Source organism: Aotus nancymaae, unplaced genomic scaffold, assembly GCF_030222135.1.
Source record: "Aotus nancymaae isolate 86718 unplaced genomic scaffold, 86718_ANA_hifiasm-v0.15.2.pri h1tg000022l_1, whole genome shotgun sequence".
Lineage (NCBI taxonomy): Eukaryota > Metazoa > Chordata > Mammalia > Primates > Aotidae > Aotus > Aotus nancymaae.
In genome coordinates this window covers 1,945,358-1,963,090 of record NW_026988435.1, presented here as the reverse complement: position 1 = coordinate 1,963,090, position 17,733 = coordinate 1,945,358, and the positions used below count along the sequence as shown (strand labels likewise).

Here is a 17,733-nt window from a genome sequence, read left to right as displayed (position 1 = left end):
TCAGTCACTAGACTATGCTATGATAAAGAATAACTATTCAATGCATCCCTTGGGGGCAGGGGTCACTTCTTTTTTCTTTGTAAATTTATAGTGCATGATTTTGAGATAGAGATCAGGAGGCAGAATCCCTCACCTGCTTGTTAACATTGCCAGCTCATGGTGATTTTTGAACAGAGGCAATGGCAGTGGTGAAGACCAAGACAATGAAAAAGCAAAGACCCTGTTGTTCAGCTATAAAACGGAAACTAAGGTCCTATAACTGTATTTCTGCCTCGTATAGCCAGTGTCAGGTGTATAGTTTTTCCATAAAGCTGATTTGGGAGTGGTGGTTGTGGCTGGTACTTGTAAAAATAGGAGTGAAAAAAAATCAAAAATTATTTTTGAGGAAGCTAAAATACTTAAACAGGAAACCAGTCTGAAAAAGACACTTGAGTTTGACTGTCAGAAGATTAATGATTCATGGATGATGTGAGGCAGAACTATCACATGCTCACAAACTAAAATAAGTTTCTAAATGCAATCTTCCCGAAACCTAACTAAGGGATGGTTAAATAAACCCAGATATGATTATTAATTTGATATTTGAACACAACTTCCAAAATGCTTCCCTTCTGCATTTTTCCTATTCTCAGAGCCCATTTAAATCTCTGTCATAAAAAAAAAAAAGAGTACATTGTAACAAATTTAAAAATACAAGTATTGAAAATCTCCCCAATTTATACCTACTTCTCAGAGGTATCTATTGTTAATCTTTCCAGGCTTTTAACCCAAACATACACACACACGATATGCATACATATATATATATAAATGCTCATACATATGTATAAATACTTTCTTCAATAACAAGTATGGGAATTTTAAAATGTATTCTTCTGTAACTTGCTTTTTTAAAAAAATGGTAACGTATTATGGATAACTCTCCATCTCATGCTACACAAAGCATGTACATTTGAACCTAATTATATATATTTTTTCATCTTCTAAGGAACCAAAATGCTATTTCTTAAAAATATAACTACATTTGAATGTTAAGGATTTGTAAGTTCATTTTAAAATGTAAGCATCTTTGTGAGCAGCAAGTTTTTCAATGCCAATATTTTGTCTGGCTTTGGAGAGATTCTAAAACATGACCAGAAAATGATAAAAATCAACTAGTGTTGGACCTGCCTGGTAGAGCTCAAAAAGTCTGACAAGCACAAATAAGATTATAGGAAAGCAAATGGAATGACTTAGTGATAAAGTTAGAATTCTGAAGTAAAATTTAACTTCTTGTTAAGAAAATGGTTGTATATATGTTAATAGATAATTGTGCTTCAAAAGCTAAAGAAATGCCATTGTTATTATTGCATATTTTGTATATGTTCTGTGCAGGAGACAATTCTTTTGGATTTCTATGCTTCATACATAGTACATTATATTAGCATTAAACATTGCAAATATCTATTTATAATGTATCATATGCCAAAGTTATTTCATCACAGCAATAGTAAAATTTAAAAAATCCTATAAATTATACTTCACATATATCATGGTTGTTCATTGCATACATTCTATTTAAATATTAATTTAATTTAGCATTAATGAAGAATATTAAAAGTCCTGATAAATATATGCTTATATTTATTCATATAGAGAAAGGCAAAGTGAGAAAAGGAGGAGAAGGAGGAAGATCAGAAAAATATATCAAAATAATAATACAGTTTATCTCTATGAGGTAGGATTACAAAGAGATTTTCCTTTAAATTTTTCTGAGGTCTCCTCAAATTGTCTAACATTTTTTCATTCATTCAATAATTAGCCTTTGAGCATGTACCATGAGCCAGGGATATATCAGTGATCAAAACAAATAAATATGTGTTACTTATATAATCAGAAAAGGCAATAAACATGATTAAAATTGATAGCATCATTTGCTGAATCCCAAGCAATGTAGACAAATAATGGGGCAAAACAGAGAATTTCTTCTGGGTCTAAACAGCTAACTAGCTGCTGCTCCTAGAGAATCATTTAACTTCTCTGCAATGTAAACTTCGACTTCTCTCTTAAAGATGCAGGTTTTTAGATAAAAATTTGATAACTACTCTCCAAGATCTAAGAACAGAGTGGAGAATCTTTGAGGAGTAAAGGAACCACCATCAAGGCAGAGGAGGTAAAAGCATTCTAGCCAGGACAGCTCTGAAACTCAGGGACGGCTGTTGGTACACTTTCCGGCTGGTCTAAGCATGGCTTCATTGAATCTGAAATGGCATTTTATATGGATTCGTCCTAAAATGACCCAGATCCTTACTATCCAGCAGGGGAATGATAGTGGAGGGTGAGGAGGGTCGAAGGGAACAGAAGGCTGCTTCCAACTTCAGACAACAGGATCAGCAATAACTTTAAAAGGTGTCTTGGATAAAACTTGTCAATTCAGAAATACATGTGTCATAGTAAAGAGTGCTCTATAGGCCCAATTTTGGATGGGTTTTTTGTTTGAGGCAACGATGCACTTTATGGATAGATTCATTCAGCTGGTTGTTATTGAGCATCTATCATGTGCCAAGCATGTTCCAGGTGCTGCAGAAGAAATGGTGAGCAAGGCAGACAGATTCCCCGCCCCTTTCCTAGTGAGGCACTCAGACAATACAGCAGTCAAATGAATGCATACTTCAGGTCATGGGAGGTGCTGTGATGACGGGGGTGGGGAACGGTGAGAAAGGAATCCTGTTTTACACAGGGTTGGTTTGGTTAGGAAAGCACTGTTTGAGAGGCTATTTGAACAGAGCACTGACTGAAGTGAGGAAGCTGGTCATGAGAATATTGGGGGAAAGTTTTCCAGGCAGAGGGAGGAGATGGACAGGCAGAGGTCCTGCTGATGGAATGAGGTGGGCAAGCAAGTCAGGAGAGTAGCAGGCGGTGAGGGGCAGGATGAGTGGGTGAGTCCCACGTTAGGCAGGAGACTGATCACGTTAAGAAACTTCAATTTTGTTGTAAATGTGATGGAAAGACACTGGAAAGTTTAGAACAGGAAAGAATTCTGAACATCATGTTCCAAAGAGATTACTCAGTCTGCTGTATTGAGACTGGAGGAGTCAAGAACGGAAGAAAGCCATCTTGTTAGAGGTGGCTGCATGGCGGGGGGAGAGAAATGAGGTATGGAAAGATGGAGGTCACTCCCTGTAAATGACAGGAATGATGGTCTTGGTCAAAGGGGCACTCGCTTGGATTCCGGTCTTTTCACAGGTTGTGGTGCTTTGCAAACAGTAGATGTCCAATAAATGCAGATGAATCACCTACGTAAAATGCTGTACCTGTGCTGCTATAGAAAGCTAATCCACTAGATGCACTGAACTCTTCAATGAAGAACTGAGAAAGGGAAATATGCTCTTCAGTATTTAAGGACTTGTTTCCGTGTTTCCAATACAGCATTAGGTCGTCCTCATTGTAGGCATCTAAAACATGAAAACACTTGTAAGTGGAGGGAGTTGTAAGCTCGATGAGTTCTATAACCATGTTTTATGTGGCTCTGTGTCCCTAGTGCCTAGTCCAGTGACATGTAACATATTAGGTGACAAAAATATGTTTGCCAATGAACTGATCATACACACACTTTTAGGAGGAGGGAAAAGAATCTCTAAAAGTTAGACCCTGATGACTAGTATAGTGTGGATCTTGTGCCCACACAATGAACTAAAACTCCCCAGATAGCTGCTCCCATATTTGTGTGCATTCTCTTAGAGTATCAAGCCAGGCCTCAGAGTGACACCACAGCATCCCCTCACTGTCACAGGCCTGACTCCAGCCTGTTAGTCCCTCTTTGTTTTTTGTTTCCTTGGATGAAATTCCAAAATGGGCCAATCTTATAAGAAATTTTCTAAAGTCAAATAGTGGTACGAAAAGTTTCTAATGGATTTGGGGCGGAGCATTTATGGAGTAGACATCTATTGAGATTCCCAGCATTTTAGACACATTTTCAAAAACTGCAGTCAGCTTTTAAGATCTTGTATCAAAAATAGCTGATGGGTAAAAGTGATTGACAGCTCAGATACCCTGTGATGGGGTTTTGATAAAGGGTGTCTATGTCTAGAGCTAGATTTTTCTAGGGAATCCAAGTCTACCTAATGAAGGACTGTGATTCATCTGGGAACATTAATTCCAGAGCTTTCCAAATGTGGAAAGTCTGTGTCAATCTATGTAACATTAGCAAGAATAGACCTTTTTAGGGAGCTGTTCCTTTATTGTGGAAACCGCAGAATACACAATTATCAAAATACTTTCCCCCTGAATCTTCTTTAACAGACAAACTGCCATCACAACCTTCATAAAAAACAGAAACCAAAAAAAACCCACAAAAAGCAAAAAAAAACCCCACAACTGTTTTGATTTTGGATAAATATATCAAGATTTTAAAATGCTTGTTAAGAGCATGCTTATTTACATGTAAATATGTGATGATGTGTTCAAATGATGTACTCACTCCACCAGGAAGTGAGACTTACAGCTTTCCAGTTCAAGAGAACAATTTTGAGTGTCAAGAGGAAACCTGCTGAAATCCATAAAGCACATGGCAGAAACCGTTATCCTACAAAAAGAATGAGAAAAAGAATACTGCAGATCATTTAACCATCTGGCCAAATGAGCACGCAACATTGAAACTTTCTTATTGTTTGCCTGTTCTCTGTATCTTTCAAGAATAATCCAAAACGGGCAGTATTATTTTCTGTCCAAATAATATGCAAGGAAGCAAACTCTAGAGGGTAGATGATTTGTTTAAGCCACAGATTCAATGAGTGAATTCAGCTCTCATACCTGCTTCTGAGCTCATCATTTCCTGATCAGCCCCCTCTGTATTTTCTGGCTCTGATGTCTCTAGAAAAACACACTTTAAAGTGGGAAGACTTTTAAATAGATTTGAATATTTTTTGCTTTCTGGAAGATTCCCACATAAATAGCCTATAGTAACAAAGGGTTGGGATGGTGGCAATAAAAGCCTGTAGGTAAAGGTTTCCTTTACAAAGAAAGTTTACCTGAGGAAATCCTCTTTGCAGTAGTGAGTGAAAAGCCTGGAGCATTCTTAGTTATAGATCTATGTGTACAATGCATAATTTAGGTGCTATTAAGTCAAAAGGCTTGCATACCGATAAGAACTGTTTTTTCAAATTTTATATCCTCTTAGATTTTCCTGGCTTCAGGCAGAGGCTGCTGTACTATGATCTTGCCTCAAAGTAGAAATTTTGGTACCCACAATAGCAGATCAAAGGTTCGTAAAAGGCCCCTGAGCAGGTTTGCAAAACACAAAGGCAACAGATGCTCCTACCTGTGGTGCCCTTGAGTTAATCAGAGGAGCAGGACCATTTCATCTTCTGTGGGCTAATTCTACTGTCAATAGTCATGCAACAAAACATCAAGCCAAGGATTACTTTGTGTCACAAAACACATTCATTTTGGTGTATTCCTAGTACTTTAAACCTGGAAGGGACCCTATGAGGTGTTTCAGTCCACTTCCTTCATAGTAGATGCGAATGAATTAATGACCAAAGAAGTTAGGAGGCTAGGTGGTGTCAGAACCAATCCCAGAACCAGGGGATCTGGCTCTGGGCTTGGATTGGCTCTGCTGTTGGCTAGAAGAGCTGCGCTGACAAAAATTTTGAGTTCCTCCTGTGTTAGAGGATCTCCAAGACCACTCTCAGGGTCAGCGATTCACTAGAAGGACTTGCAGAACTCAGCAAAGCTGTTGTACTCTCGGTTACCTATATAATAATGGAAAGATACAGACGAAAATCAATAGTAGAAAAGGAGCACAGGGCAGAGTCCAGGAGAGACCAGGAACACATTTCCAGTTGTCCTCTCCTAATGGAGTTATATGGATGGTGCTTAATTCCCTCAGTAATAATATGTGACAACACCCTTGGGACGTCACCAACCAAGGCAGCTCACCCAAGCCTTGATATCCACACTTTTAATTGAGAGTAGCCACATAGTACTGACTGACAACCCACATGGCTGACCTTAGTCTCCAGCCCTTCCAGAGGTCAAACTGATATCCAGTGGTTCAAAGCCTCCACTATAAATCCCATTGTTAGCAGAAACTATCCAGTGGCTCAAAGCCTCCACTATAAATCCCATTGTTAGCAAAAACTATCGGGCTCAGCCCCCAGCTCCCAAGTAAACAAAGATACTCTTATCAGTTAGGATATTCCAAGGGGTTAGAGGTTACCCCACAGGAGCCTGGCAAGGGCCAAATATTTCCTGGAATGTGCAGGGTAAGAAAAATCGACTGAGTTAATTCTTTACTCCCCCCACCAAAATTAATTTAAAATGAGTGATTCTTTGTCCAGATAGTGCCGTTCTGCTCCCGATTCCTACTGAGGCTTGACTCCAGTACCTATGAGTCCTATGCTACTCCTGATTTAAAAGTCCTATTGAGGCCAGGCACGGTGGCTCACACCTGTAACCCCAGCACTTTGGGAGGCCGAGGTGGACAGATCATTTGAGATCGGGAGTTTGAGGCCAGCCTGGCCAACATGGTGAAATCTCGTCTCTACTAAAAATATAAAAACTAGCTGGGCATAGTGGTGGGTGCCTGTAATCACAGCTACTCAGGGGAGGCTGAGGCAGGAGAATCACTTGAACCCATAAGGCAGAGGCTGCAGTGAGCTGAGATTGTGTCACTACCCCAGCCAGGATGACACAGTGAGACCCTGTTCTTCCCTACCATACCCCCCGCCAAGAAAAACCATCAAAAGTGATATTTTCCTTTAATTGCATTTTTTTAAAAATTGACAGCACATATACAATGCCTGGCAACAGTTCTGTGCTGAGGTATTTTAACGAGCAAAAAGAATCTACATAAGATTCCTATTGCTGTTATAACAAATTACCACATATTTGGTAGTTTAATACAATAGAAATTTATTCTCTCACAGATCTGGAGGCCAGAACTCTGAAATCAGTATCATGGGGCTGAAATTGAAGTGTCATAAAGGCCCTTCTCTCTTAGCAGCTCTGGGGGAAAAGCCATGTGTCCTATAGCTTCTGGTGGCTGCCAGCAGTTTTTGGCTTACGACCACATTGTCTTCCCTTTTTCTGTATACATGAAATTTTCCTCTGCCTTTCTATTGTAAGGATACTTAAGATTGCATTTAAGTCCTACCTAGATAATCCAGGATAATTTCTTACCTATTTCAAGATCCTTAACTTAATCACATCTGCAAGGATCCTTTTCTCTTTCTCTCCTTCCTTCCTTTCCTTTTTTTTTTTTTTGCGGTTATATATGATAAGCTTCACAGGTTCCAGAAGTTAGGACAGGGATATCTATCATTTGTTCAGCCTACTTTAGAATGTTTCTAAGGTTAGCAGGACATTAAAAAAAAGCTGAGTTGCTTGGGTTTACCAAATATTTATAGTAATTATCTGTGATAAGCCACTCAATATGCACAGGACTCATGTGACTAAAAGAAAATATGGAACATTTAAAAGGAAGCACTGTTATAGCAAAGTGTTAGAATGCACATTTTAAATTAAAAGCAAAGTAAAAGAAAGCAAATTGGTGTTAGCTTGAATGATAGCTATGCCTTCCCATGAAAAATGAAGGAGATAATTAAGAAAAATTGTATAACTAATCCAAGGTTCCAAAACTGCTTGGTGGGGTGCAGCGTTCGCATGGAGTTGGTGAGGAGGAAAAGCAGGCTTGTTTGCCTATAAAATTGTGTGCCAGATTTTAGGATTTCCATAATTCAGCTTCACTATTTGTCCAACCAACATATATCCTGAGTGGATATAGTCAGAACAGCAAATCATTTTTATTTTAATCTGGATGTTAGAACTAGGGAAAAATCACATCTTATGCTTCTGTCCCAATCTCTAGAAACATTAAACAGACAGCAACATTGTGAGTTTCATCTGAAGCGAGAGTCATTGGTTTTGGTGCAGATAGTGGCAGTACAAGAAAGCCAAAGGCAATAGGCAGCTCTTCTTACCTGAGACTCAGGAGGACGTTTCCATCAGGGTATACACGCAGCATGATATTCTCCATAGTTGTATCATGGATGAAGGATCTTTTAGAGTGGACGAAAAAGATATCAGGCACCCAGATCTTTCGGATCAATCTATGATCAAATGTCATGCTTTTGTTTACTGCACTAGGAAAGGACAGCCTCTCGTCTTTCCAGTAATGCCTGAGATAAAAAGTCATTGTGAAGTCCTAGACAGAGAGAAGAAGAGACCAATCAAAACCAGTGGGAATATGGTTCAGGATGACCACTCAACACTATTAGTCCCAGGACTCATTCTCATGGGTGTTAATGACTTATAAGTGAATGGCTAACATTGTAGTTTCAGGTAGATCTAGGATAAAGCTAAGGAGGTTATGCTTTCAGCTTCTCTTTCACATGAACTCTGGTGAATGTTGAGAATTTCTGGGAGCTATAATAGAATATTCAAGTTGGGGAAAGGGAACCAGGTTATAAATGGGCAGCATTTCTGTGCAAGCATTCCGGTAAATCACCTAAAGAAATCTCAGAAGAAAGGAACCTGAAACTTTACTATTTTACTGTCCATAATTTTATTGTGATTCCTTTTTTCATTATAAATAAATATTCACTTTTAAAATTGATTTTGTATTGATGCTCACGTTCCTTTTGTTAAAGAAGTTTTCCCAAATCGAATAAACTATAGTCCCACAAAAATGTGGATCAAGTGTTTATTAGAACTATTCGTGTAAAGCAAGCTGACAGAAGTCCTAGGACAGAATCAGGAATCATCCTCAGCTTGAGAGACAGAAAGCATATTGTAAAATGGTGGTTCTCCAAGTTTAGTGTGCAAAGAATAATTTTTGAAGTTCATAGAAATGGCATATTTCCCAGTAGTTCCCAGAGATTCTGATTCAGTATGGCTCAGGGATTTGAATTGTTAATGTTTATTCTTATATTGTAAGAATGCATTGATGAGAGGAAAAAACTGTACTAGCATTATAGTAGAAAAAAATGTTTATTCAGTTAATAATATGAGTTTTGTTTAGCTCTTAGATGTTCCAAATATTTGGTTGTTTGAATAGAAACTCCCCTAGCTTCACCCAAATTGTTGGCTGTTGGAAAACCACAATAACTTCTTACTATTTCACAATTGCTTACTTCTATCTTTTATTTTCCAATGATAATCAAATTTTTCTTGAACTAGTGTATATGCTAGAACTTTGGCATTTATTATACAAATAAAGGATACATTTCAGTAAACTCTGAATGAGTCACCAATTATGAGCTAGTTTGTTCTAGGTTCAGAATAGAGCTATATTGATTTATGGCTCTGGATTAATCTGGGAACATTAGCCATGCGTAATTTTGGATTAGGGTGAGGCCAAATAAACAGAATGATTCATTCATTAACATAATACATGGGCTTGTGTGGGTTACTGCACAGAGTGCCTTAATAAGCATATATTAGAATTAGATGCTTAGTCTGATCTGAAGGTCACTAGGCAAACATTTGAGTTGATGGAGTCAAGTAGCAGACGTGGGTGCGTGTTTGTGATAGAGCAAGTCATTACTTGCTGGCACTATCAATCACCAGGAGCAAGCTGAACAGCATTCTGGAAGGAGAATGAGACAAAACTTAGACGGATCGAAAGTCAAGTTAGGGTGGACAAGAGAGAGTAGAAAGATGATAAATGAGAAGCAAAATCAACCAAAGAAACACACCCTAGGGAAAAAGGGTGAATCACTGACGATGAGAAAGCATTTTCAAACGGAGCATGTGAACCCAGTCCAGTTTTATCTGACACAGACTAGCAAAGCTAACCTCATTCAGGGAGTAAAGATGATAGTCAGTCTTGGGTGCTGCTGGTTAGAGATAATAAGGATTTTAGATGCAAACTGGGTCATTCAGAAATGACTTCAATATGATGCCAGGACAGGGGAAATAAAAGCCTGCTCTCAGAGCACAACAGGCTTGCTGGAAGTACCAATAGGAGCTGACTTTGGGTAGGAAAGGATCAAAATCTTATAAACCAGTCTTTTTTGAGTAGTGAGTCCTATGAGTGCTATTCCCTTTTGGTGTAGAGTGGCAAAATGAATGTTTAAGACCTATGTTGAACTGAAATAGATATTGAATTAGATAATGATAAGGACTAGGCAGACCATTAGCTGAGAGTTCACAGACTGAAACAAGGTGTAATGGGTCACAGAAGATTGTGTTTAGACCTTTCTAGAACTTTTATGTGTCCTGAACTTCTTTCAGATAGTGATTTAGAGGAATCGCTAAAAATAAAAATATGAATTAAGGATACAGATGAAAAGATGATTTGATTTTAGTGACTGATGTTTTCTAGGCCCTGCTCCCTTAGCAGATCCCTGTTTGTTCACTTTCTGTCTCTCTCATTTTATCTTTAATTGTGGTATTTACATTATTACAAAAATAATACACAGAATCTAAATTTTAAAATTTAACACTCTGAAAATTACTATATATGCTACAGTTTATATATCAACAATACTTATTCCAAAGCACATATAAAAGCTTTTGAAAGGTTTCTAAGAATACATATGTAAAATATTCCAGAAAATGGAATGAAATTCAAGGATTCATGTACGTAAAAATGGCCAGCAAATGAGTAGATTGCATAAACAACAAACTAAATCTTTTCAGATGGAAAATGAAGTTTGAAAAGAAAATAACTTCTCCCAATTGATGGAAGAGGTACTCCATTGGTTTTATTAAAAAAACAAACAGAAAAGCAGACTGCCATCTTTAAAGTAGAAAACAGAGGATAATAAGCATCCGGATAAGAGTTGCAAACTCAAATGACTTCAAGGACCAGGTGGGCAACTTTAGTCAAAGAAGCAGGCTGAATCAAGAGAAGAAAAGCAAGACACGGGTTCCAGGACAACCTGGAGGGGACAGGATCTATCTAAAGACACTAAAACATTGATTTTTCTTCTTCTTTTTTTTTTTTTTGAGACAGTCTCACTTTGTCACCCAGGCTGAAGTGCAGTGGTGCAATCTTGGTTCATTATAACCTCCAGCTCCCAGGTTCAAGCAATTTTCCTGACTCAGCCTACTGAGTAGCTGGAACTACAGGCACGTGCCACCATGCCCAGCTAATTTTTTTGTATTTTTAGTAGAAACAGGGTTTCACCATGTTGGCCAGGCTGGCCTTGAATTCCTGACCTCAAATGATCTGCCCGCCGTGGCCTCCCAAAGTGCTGGGATAACAGGCGTGAGCCACTGCTCCTGGCCCAAACATTAAATTGTTTAATACTTTTGGTAGAATGGAGAAAAAAAAAAACTAAAATTTAAACCAAATCCAAAATTGAAACCAAACCAAAACATATTCATAAGCTGCATCTTACTAGTAGGTACCAGTTAGGGCCTTTGCCATTAACACCTGAAGGTGATGTAGTATTGACAGAGAACACAAGAGGTGGATCTCAAGAAGATGATGGAGAAGACAGCAACTGAGGAGAATTAAATGAGATGGAAAAAGCAATTTAAATATAAGGACACGTAGCCATTAGGTAAGAACAAGGGATAGAGTTTGAATGTTTGTTCCTTCCAAATCTTGTGTTGAAATTTGATCCCCAGTGTTGGAGATGGGGCTTGATGGGAGGTGTATTAGTCCATTTTCACACCGCTATAAAGAACTACCTGAGACTCAGTAATTAATAAAGATAAGAGGTTTAATTGACTCACAGTTCTCCATGGCTGGTGAAGCCTCAGGAAACTTACAATCACGGCGGAAAACAGAGTGGAAGCAAGCACCTTCTTCACAAGCAGCCGGAGATAGAGAGACAGAACACGTGCAGGGGAAACTGTTACTTGTAAACCATCAGATCTCATAAGAACTCTCTTACTACCACAAGAACAGCATGGGGGAAACCGCCCCCATGATCCAAACACCTCCCACAGGGTCCCTCCCTCAACATGTCAAGATGAGATTTGGGTGGGACGCAGGCCCAAACCATACCAGGAGGTATTTGGGTCTTGGGGACAGATCCTTCAGGAATAGCTTGGAGCCATCTTCTTAGCAATGAGTAAGTTCTCAGTTATTTCCCATGACAGTCCCCTTCCTTCCTCACCCTGCCACTAGGAGCTGGTTGTTGAAAGAACCTAGTATCTCTCCCAGCCCCATTCCTCCTTCTCTTGCCATGTGATACCTGCTCCTATTCACCTTCCACCATGAGTAGAAGCTTCCTGAGGCCCTCACCAGGAGCAGATGGTAGTGATATGCTTCTTGTACAGCCTGCAGAACCAGCAGCCAAGCAAACCTCTTTTCTTTAGAAACTACCCAGCCTCAGGTATTCCTTTATAGTAACACAAACAGACTAAGACAAAAAGGACACAGACATTCAAAGTTTGAAGCTAAAAAAGCACTCTTTATTTGGGATAGAAAAACAAACTAAAGGGGGCTCAACCAAACTCCGAAACTCCATTACAAATTAACGGAAAAACAGTAAGTAAAAAGGAAATACATCTGAAAATAGATATGTAGGTGCCTGTATGTATAAGCTAGTCATGGTATTAACTATTCTTTCTTAGAGCAAAAAACTTGAAAAACCTAAAATCACTTGGCTCTGGTAATTATGTAAACAAGGAAGGTGGTCCTAAATTGGGAAGAGAGAAGATGAGATGGAAAATTACAGATGATAATATTAAAACATAAAAACAGCTAAAGTGGTTAAGGGATGGAAAGAAGAAACAAAAAAGCAAGGCATGCACTATGTCATAAAAGACTGACACAGCTAACAGGAAGGCTGAAGATAAGGGATCAGTTTCAAGTTTACAGATATTTCATAGAACAAATAATCCTCTATGAAAATACAGATGTTTCATCACAAAATTAAATAATGTCAGTCTCTTTTAGATTTCTGGAAAAATATAAGGAAACAGACAAAATTTTAATTAAATTTTTAGTCCCATGAATAATCCTTTGTCTTTTGCTACTGGTTGTCTTCGGATAAGCAAAATTAATATCATTTGACAGATGTGAAAGCAGTTTATCAATGTTGGTTCAACTGTTTATCGTTTTATGGGTAAGGACTCATGATTGGGATTTCATATCGCACATATAGTATGGTCATCCTTCCTTTTAGATAATTATTCTCAATTCTTGCTACACAGGTAAATATATCATGATGTTCTTCAGTGTTCCACCACTGGAAAACCATTAGAAGGAAAATAGAAGAGTAGATAAGGAAAGAGAATTGTAATCGAGGGTAGAATGAAGTGAATAGAAGAGAGCACAGCAATCACGACTCTACTATTAAGCGAAGTAGGAGACATAAATAACATACATAATTTAAATGATACATTAAAACACTAGTGATTTTGATTTTGACACTGCGGAGAACAACAACGATATCCCATGAAGAAACTTACCATGTTAGTCTCTGAAATGCTGTCAATGCTTTCAACATGGACATCTATACCTACTGGCACTGGGGACCCTTCAGAAAGAAGAATGGGTAATGTGCTGAGAAATGCGTTATAATTATTTTAAAACCATTCAAAACAAAAAGATTTATGCTCTTGGACAGCAAACGAATTAAAGTTTTTTAAACAACACATTTCTCCATTATTTACTGAATCAGATATTATATACTCAATTAGTATAACAAAGGCACATGTGCAAATAAAAGGAATTCCAATAATCATTATTTGCTTGGGAATATGTCAATATTTTCCTTCTATAGTATAAAAGTGGTGTCTCCAGTTTTTTGTAAAAAAAATTTTATTCTTTTTAGCTACTAGTGATTTAAAAAGGAAAACAGTTCTGAAAACACATCTAACAGTATGTAGAATTAGGTATTCTACATGGTAACGGTAATATCTTATAGTCAGGAGGTGTCATAGAATCCTTGACACTGGGCAATTTTGGAAACTTTTCTCTGCTGTCAAAAAAAATCAGCCTTTTCCATTCGTGCCGTGGTTGGTGGAGTAGAGGAACACAGGGGAAATTTTATTGAGATTGAAAGTGCAGTGCTACACAGGGACACCACAGATCAGATTCGGAAATGCCCCTTTGCAGATCAGCAGCAACCACGGGCTGCATTTGGGAAGAAAATATCCTTAGAAATGCATTCAATGAGAAAATATTGACTCAGAATTGGAGCAATTTCAGACAGAGAGCTGCTGACACTCGTACAGGTGACTCGCCCAGAATCAGGTTCATGGGCCCAGAAAACCTGAATGACCACCCAAGAGAATCCAGACTAGACTGACATTTCCTAGTTATACCTAACAAATGATTTCACCACTTCCAGTGTGAGGTGAAACTGGTTAGTAACATCAACATTCAGTTTTGCGATGGGAATTTTAGGTACTTTTGTGTTAAAATAATTCCTGTATTTATACATGCAGTCTTTCATATGTTCTCTTTCCATATAAGCCATTCTGAATTAAACCTTATTGTCTATATAGTCCTTTGTTTAAAAAAATGCTTTCAATTATAATTGAGAAAATATAAATCCTGCCTAAATGGATCCAAGCTGGTTGTTTTAATCAAGATTCAAAGATTTAGGCTGGGCATGGTGGCTCACGTCTGTTATCCCAGCACTTTGGGAGGCTGAGGTGGGCGGATTACTTGAGGTCAGGAGTTCAAGACTAGCCTGACCAACATTGGTGAAAGTCCATCTCTACTAAAAATACAAAAATTTAGCGGGGTATGGTGGTGTGTACCTGTAATCGCAGCTACTCGGAAGGCTGAGGCACAAGAATTGCTTGAATGCAGGAGGCAGAGGCTGCAGTGAGCCAAGAGTGTGCCACTGCACTCCAGCCTGGGTGACAAAGCTTCCTTACTGAGGCTGAGGATAGGTAATGCCTGGATATGTTACATGGGACAGGTACCCATATAATTCAACAGCCCTTTAAATGCACAATACTATAACCATTTAGAAACCCAAGGTATGTCTTGCCAGTCCCTGTATCTTTTCTGTGACTCCCCCAGTAATTAACTGATGTCACCTTCACTTTATTAACAAATTCCCTTTTTTGGTTCCTCAGGTCCATGCCCTCAATGTGTTTGTTTGTTTGTTTGTTTGTTTTTTTACTTTGAAGGGTTTCAATTGGCCAGGCACAGAGCTGACACGCAAGTATATCCCTGCCTCAGGCTTCTGGCATACCTCAGTTGCATCTTTTTTTTTTTTTTTTGAGACGGAGTTTCGCTCTTGATACCCAGGCTGGAGTGCAATGGCGCGATCTCGGCTCACCGCAACCTCCGCCTCCTGGGTTCAGGCAATTCTCCTGCCTCAGCCTCCTGAGTAGCTGGGACTACAGGCACACGCCACCATGCCCAGCTAATTTTTTGTATTAGTAGAGACGGGGTTTCACTATGTTGACCAGGATGGTCTCGATCTCTTGACCTCGTGATCCACCCGCCTCGGCCTCCCAAAGTGCTGGGATTACAGGCTTGAGCCACCGCACCCGGCCCCACCTCAGTTGCATCTTAACTACTATCTTCTTCCTGCCATATTGGATCAATTACTATATATCCTATAACACTAATTTTGACATTTTTTTTTTGAGACAAAGTTTCACTCTGTTGTCCAGGCTGGAGGGCAGTGGCACGATCTTGGCTCACTGCAAACTCTGCCTCCTGGGTTCAAGCGATTCTTGTGCCTCAGTCTCCCAAGTAGTTGGGATTAGAGGCATGTGCCACCATGCACAGCTAATTTTGCATTTTTAGTAGAGACAGTGTTTCACCATGTTGGCCAGGCTGGTCTCAAACTCCTGATTTCAGGTGACCTGCCTGCCTTGGCCCCCCAAAGTGCTGGGATTATAGGCATGAGCCACTGCACCTGGCCAAGTTATGACAATTCTTAAATAATATTTAACAGTAATTTTGATTAAGCATTAACTTGGGAACAACTCACTCTTATTCCTTCACAGGGTTCTGCTCTGCTGCTTTTTTATGTGGATGTGCCTTTTTTCTTGAATTAGTAGAATATCAAAATAACAATTCATGAAAATATCTTTGTCATGGCTCTACCTGGTATTTCATATTGGGTAAATCTTCCCAATAATTCCAAAACTCCAAGGGAATAAAAAATTTGGAAAGGACTGACAGATGTCCTGAATGAAGTTCTAGCATTAAAGTCACATAGGCTAGGAAACCAGTTCCACAACTGTTATGTAGAGAGTAAGTACCGTCTCTAAGCTTAGTCTACCTGATCTATAAAATTTGTCTAGTAATACCTTGGAGACTCGTTTGAGGACTAGACAAAATACAGTTACTGAACCTAATTGGTAGTCAACAAATGGCATAAAACAAATGTTAACACTACTGCAATTAAGCAAAAATATAAACCTGCCCCTTAGGACTGCAAGCCACTACTCCCAATCCTACGTACATTTAGATAATCAGTCCAATCTTCTCTTTAAAAAAGGAAAAAAGATACAGTGCTTCTCTTCACTTACTTTAAAAAAAAAAAAAAAAAAAGCAGAGAGCAACTTGCAGTTAGTACTCCCTCATTTATAAATAGATCCTAGCTGCTGGCGACTGTCTGCAAGCCTGGGGACAGACTTATAAAACTACCCTCCAATGACATATTTATGCCACTGCTGCCCAAGTACTGGAGCCTGAGGGTGGTCTGAAGGCTGATCTGAGATGGGGGTTAAAACACAGCTAGTCTATTAGGAATGGGTTTCTGGAAATACCTTCGATTTCTTCCTTCCGTCCTCCAGATTTATACTGTTTCTGGTGAAGAGGAGCTCTTCCATTTGCAAGGAAAATGTATGCCCTCGGGTGCTGTCTGGCCTCATTTCTTTTCTTTTTCTTTAGAGACGGGGTCTCGCTCAGGCTGGAGAGCAGCGGTGCCATCTTGGCTGGCGGCAGCTTCCGCCTTCCGGGTTCAGGCGATTGTCTGATGTCAGCCTCCCGGGCAGCTCGGGGTACAGGCCTGCCGCCACACCTGGCTAAGTTGTGTGTGTGTGTTTTGTTTTCGTTGTTTGTTTTTGAGATGGAGTCTCGCTCTGTTGCCCAGGCTGGAGTGCAGTGGAGCGATCTCCGCTCACTACAACCTCCGCCTCCCAGCTTCAAGCGATTCTCCTGCCTCAACCTCCCAAGTAGCTGGGACTACGGGCGCGTGCCACCATGCCCAGCTAATTTTTTTTTTTTTTTTTGTATTTTTAGTAGAGACGGGGTTTCACCCTGTTAGCCAGGTAGTCTTGATCTCCTGACCTCGAGATCTGCCAGCCTCTGCCTCCCAAAGTGCTGGGATCACAGCCGTGAGCCACTGCCCCCGGCCATTTGTGTGTGTGTATGTGTGTTTTTTTAATAGAGACAGGTTCACCAGGTTGGTCAGGCTGGTCTTGAACTCCTGACCTCAAGTGATCCACCCACTTCGGCCTCCCAAAGGGCTGGGATTACAGGAGTGGGCCATTGCCCCAGGCCCTCATTTCTGCCTCATTTGAGCTCCATGTCCCACTGCACCTTATTCGTAGGTTTGAGGAACTGTATTATGCTCTAGCATTCTTGAGGAGGGAGTAGAGAGTGAGCAGCATGGGAAGCCAAGACGCAGAATCAGAGTTTGGAAGCTGGGTGAAAGCTCCAAAGAGCATGCTTTTTACAAAGAAGGAGCTCAGTCACAGATAAGGTGGTAATAAAGCATATGAATTAAAATCCATGGAATTTGTAGCCATATAAACCTGAGTTAGTGTCAAACTCCTCATGTAATCTGCAAAACAGAACTAAATATATGGTACCTACTTTATAGGGTTGCTGTGATTATGCGAAAGAAAGCTTGTCAAGTCCTTAGTCTA

At 39.5% G+C, this 17,733-nt stretch overlaps 1 protein-coding gene across 1 annotated transcript in view; it reads right to left on the bottom strand.

The window, feature by feature from the left end:
* The window catches only part of GABRR3 (gamma-aminobutyric acid type A receptor subunit rho3), a 57,666-nt gene that overhangs the window by 18,470 nt on the left and 21,463 nt on the right, over window positions 1-17,733 (bottom strand). The window contains exons 3-6 of the mRNA XM_012474145.2: window positions 13,354-13,421; window positions 7,962-8,185; window positions 4,482-4,564; window positions 3,294-3,434 (exon numbers count right to left, since the gene is read on the bottom strand). Coding sequence (XP_012329568.2) covers window positions 3,294-3,434; window positions 4,482-4,564; window positions 7,962-8,185; window positions 13,354-13,421 — 516 coding nt within the window. The remainder of the gene's footprint in view (window positions 1-3,293; window positions 3,435-4,481; window positions 4,565-7,961; window positions 8,186-13,353; window positions 13,422-17,733) is intronic.